The sequence below is a fragment of the Phodopus roborovskii genome, unplaced genomic scaffold (genome assembly GCF_943737965.1).
Source record: "Phodopus roborovskii unplaced genomic scaffold, PHOROB, whole genome shotgun sequence".
NCBI lineage: Eukaryota > Metazoa > Chordata > Mammalia > Rodentia > Cricetidae > Phodopus > Phodopus roborovskii.
Window position 1 is genome coordinate 3,325,689 of NW_026126721.1, and position 4,408 is coordinate 3,330,096.

General features: G+C 47.1%; 1 protein-coding gene across 1 annotated transcript; it reads right to left on the reverse strand.

Moving 5' to 3' along the window:
- Nucleotides 1–369: 369 nt before the first annotated feature.
- On the reverse strand, nucleotides 370–2,951 carry LOC127214467 (periphilin-1-like). Its single transcript, XM_051174860.1, has 2 exons — nucleotides 2,637–2,951; nucleotides 370–1,292 (listed from the first exon to the last, which is right to left on the reverse strand). Exons 1-2 carry the CDS (start codon nucleotides 2,949–2,951, stop codon nucleotides 381–383), a joined length of 1,227 nt encoding a protein of 408 aa, XP_051030817.1. The 3' UTR covers nucleotides 370–380.
- Between the last annotated feature and the right edge of the window lie 1,457 nt (nucleotides 2,952–4,408).

A 4,408-nucleotide genomic window follows, 5' to 3' on the forward strand; every position in this document is an offset into this window, starting at 1 on the left:
CATGACAATATGCCACTTTCTTCTCTTGGCTTTGTAAGACCTTGAAAGTTTTGAGGAGGATTGGTCAGGTTTTTGTAGAATATTGCTGTCGCTTTCATATGATTAGATTGTGGTGCTAAGCTTGAAATATATTCTAGGGACAGTAAGGTACTTTCTTCTTCTTCTTCTTCTCCTCCTCCTCCTTCTTTTTCTTCTTCTTCTCCTTCTTTTCCTTCTTTTAAAAAACAATTGTAGATGTTTATTTGATATTACAAATGTAGTTAGCTACCATAAAGTATTTTTCTTCATCACAAAATAATAAGGATTTAAACAATCCAAGGAGAAAAAAATCTAGAAGCTTTATTTTTATTTTTATTTTTTTGACCTGGGCACTAATTCTTCTAAAAATGGTCTCCAAAATCTTGGGTAGCATTATCATACTCAGTAATGAATTGATTGAGTTCTTCAACACATTGCTTACTCATTTCATGTAATGTCTGCCTTAATGCAAACTGTATCGATTTTTCTAATGAAGGGTCTTTTTCAATTAGCATGTTCACCACCATCCCAAAAGTTTCATGGTCTTGTCTGTAAACCTCCTCAATCTCTTTGGTTTTTGATGCAATGGCTTTAGAGCGTCTGCTAAGCTGGCTGTCTTCATATAATTCTGTGCCATCTGGTGTGTTCGACTCGGGTTCTTCTGTCTGGTCGATAAATAAGGGTGCCATGGATCCCCCCTCAAACTCTGAAATCTCAATCAAGTTACTTTCCTCTGCCTTCTCTGGCTTTTCATTAGCCGATTTGCTTGTAGCCTTGGCAAGTTCCCTCTCAGTTAGCCGGCTAGGTTTGTCTAACATCTCAGATGAATAAACTACTGAAGAACTTGAGGGTGAATTATCTCTTGATGTTTTCAAAGACTGAATGCACCTTTCTTTACTTCCAGACTGAGATTGATGGGAGGAGTGTGTCCTGCTTCGTTCTGAGCAGGAGCTTCTACTGCTGAGCCTGGAGCCAGATCTGCTGTGTGGGGAATCCTTCTGGCCTACAGGTGACTCTCTGAAAAAAGGAGCGTCTCTTTTATGGGGAGACCGTTCTCTTGAATAATGGGAAGAGCAGAAACTTTCTCTTCCAAAGGCATCTCTCTTGTGCCTGTATTCAGACCATTGGCTTGTGAAATCATCTCCTCTCTGAGGTGGGCCACTCCTTCGATCATGAGAAAAACTGCGGCCCTTGTCACATTCTTGGTAATCAACATGACTGTAATATCTACTGTAGCCTTCTCCATCAGCTCTGGCTAGCACAGGCGGTGTCATGTCTCGCACAGGCGGTGTCATGTCTCTCACAGGTGTTGTCATGTCTCGAACAGGTGGTCTGGTGTCTCGCACAGGCGGTGTCCTGTCTCGCACAGGCGGTGTCGTGTCTCGCACAGGCGGTCTCTTGTTTCGCACAGGTGGTGTCCTGTCTCGCACAGGCAGTGTCATGTCTCGCACAGGCGGTGTCATGTCTCGCACAGGCGGTGTCATGTCTCGCACAGGCGGTGTCATGTCTCGCACGGGCGGTCTGGTGTCTCGCACAGGCGGTGTCTTGTCTCGCAAAGGTGGTCTCTGATTTCGCACAGGCGGTGTCATGTCTCGCATAGGTGGTGTCATATCTCGCACGGGCGGTCTGGTGTCTCGCACAGGCGGTGTCATGTCTCGCATAGGTGGTCTCTTGCTTCGCACAGGCGGTGTCCTGTCTCGCACTGGCGGTGTCGTGTCTCGCACAGGCGGTCTCTTGTTTCGCACAGGTGGTGTCCTGTCTCGCACAGGCGGTGTCATGTCTCGCACGGGCGGTCTGGTGTCTCGCACAGGCGGTGACTTGTCTCGCATAGGTGGTCTCTTGCTTCGCACAGGCGGTGTCATGTCTCGCATAGGCGGTGTCATATCTCGCACAGGCGGTCTCTTGTTTCGCACAGGCGGTGTCAGGTCTCGTATAGGTGGTCTCTTGTTTCGCACAGGCGGTGTCATGTCTCGCATAGGTGGTCTCTTGTTTCGCACAGGCGGTGTCCTGTCTCGCACAGGCGGTGTCATGTCTCGCATAGGTGGTCTCTTGTTTCGCACAGGCGGTGTCCTGTCTCGCACAGGCGGTGTCATGTCTCGCACGGGCGGTCTGGTGTCTCGCACAGGCGGTGTTAGGTCTCGTATAGGTGGTCTCTTGTTTCGCACAGGCGGTGTCATGTCTCGCATAGGCGGTGTCATATCTCGCACAGGCGGTCTCTTGTTTCGCACAGGCGGTGTCAGGTCTCGTATAGGTGGTCTCTTGTTTCGCACAGGCGGTGTCATGTCTCGCATAGGTGGTCTCTTGTTTCGCACAGGCGGTGTCCTGTCTCGCACAGGCGGTGTCATGTCTCGCATAGGTGGTCTCTTGTTTCGCACAGGCGGTGTCCTGTCTCGCACAGGCGGTGTCATGTCTCGCACGGGCGGTCTGGTGTCTCGCACAGGCGGTGTTAGGTCTCGTATAGGTGGTCTCTTGTTTCGCACAGGCGGTGTCATGTCTCGCATAGGCGGTGTCATATCTCGCACAGGCGGTCTCTTGTTTCGCACAGGCGGTGTCCTGTCTCGCACTGGCGGTGTCCTGTCTCGCACAGGCGGTGTCCTGTCTCGCATAGGCGGTGTCATATCTCGCACAGGCGGTCTCTTGTTTCGCACAGGCGGTGTCCTGTCTCGCACAGGCGGTGTCCTTTCTCGCACAGGTGGTCTCGTGTCTCGCACAGGCCGTCTCATGTCTCGCACAGGTGGTCTCGTGTCTCGCACAGGCGCTCTCGTGTCTCGAACAGAGGGTCTCATGTCTCGCACAGGCGGTCTCATGTCTCGCACAGGCGCTCTAGTGTCTCGAACAGACGGTCTCGTGTCTAGCACAGGCGATCTCGTGTCTCGCACAGGCGGTCTCGTGTCTCGCACAGGCGGTCTCGTGTCTCGCAAAGGCGGTCTCATGACTTTCACAGGCGGTCTCGTGTCTCGCACAGGCGGTCTCGTGTCTCGCACAGGCAGTCTCATGTCTCGTATAGATGGTCTTATGTCTCGGAGAGTTAGCCTCGTGTTTCTCACAGGAAGTCTCTTTGGCACAGCATTAACTGCGCTATGGTAGTCATCACTGACATGCCTCCAAGTGGGCGTCGGTTCTCTTGGAAGACATTTGTAGTCATATCGTCCCTTAGACCACATCCCATCACGTGTGGAAGCCCCTATCTTCCACCTCTGCTACTGAATCAAGTGAAGGCAGATCTGCCATCCGGGGAATTTCTTATTACATCACAAAGGGATTCATGCTATGCAAATCACTTGTCAATTATGACGTTTTCATGCGTTTCAATAATTCTGAATTCACACTGCCTCTAATTCAAAATGGAGGGGATGCGATGCTTTATATTGTCACTAAAACATAAGCTTTAAAACTTTTCCAACCTTTACTCATGCTGTTTTAATCTATCCTAATATATGACTGTCTGACATCCTGAAATTTGCCCACTCTTCTTTGATGAAGAGATGAACTTGCTCTTTTTCTGACTCTACTCTCATCTATATCATGGATCAGAGGGCTTGGGTGGGTAAAGACATTGTAAACTGCTGAGATTCTGACCATTAGATTGTTCAGCCACCATTTACAGATTATAAATATAAACAGTTCACTAGAGATAACTCTAGAAAGCTTATCAAGTAAAAAGTCCTTGCCTTTAATCCTCACAACATGAGTTTGATCCCCAGGAGGCACGTAGAGGAAGGAAAGAAGCAACTCTTACAAGTTATTTTCTGATCTCGACATGATTGCAATGACATACATGTCCAAATACATGCTTGCAAGTACAGTAAGTAAATGTTAAGATTTATGATAACTCTGAAGACTTGAGCTGTCATCACCATATTATTGAGGCTAAAGCAGGAGGATAGTGAATTTAAGGACAAGGGGAGCTACACTGGAATTCTTCCCTATTCCCTGCCCCACAAATACATCTCTGAAGAACTGTGGTATATTTCTAGATTTTCATATTTCTAAAACACCATTCTAAGATTTCATTTGGTTTTAATATTCAAACCTGATGTTTTAAACAGTGTTAATGAGGTGAGAACCTAGTAATAGGAGTTAGGATTTATAGAACTTGGGGAATGGGAATATCTTTTATAATTACCATTAGAAAATTATTCCTCTCTCTTGTTGTTTGAAGATTTTCCTGCTGGCATCATTTGCCATCTTATTTTAAAAAAGCTTTCGATATCAACATCATCTTGAAACATCTGCCTGGTTGAATGGAAAGAGGCAACCATTGAAAAGTTGTGACTTCACTTTCTGTGTAGTTTGAAGAACTTTTGTTCTTTGCTCGCAGGAGTGACTTTTAATACAGCTACATTAATACAAATTAGAGTGAATGATGTAAAATGCCAAATTGCTTTAC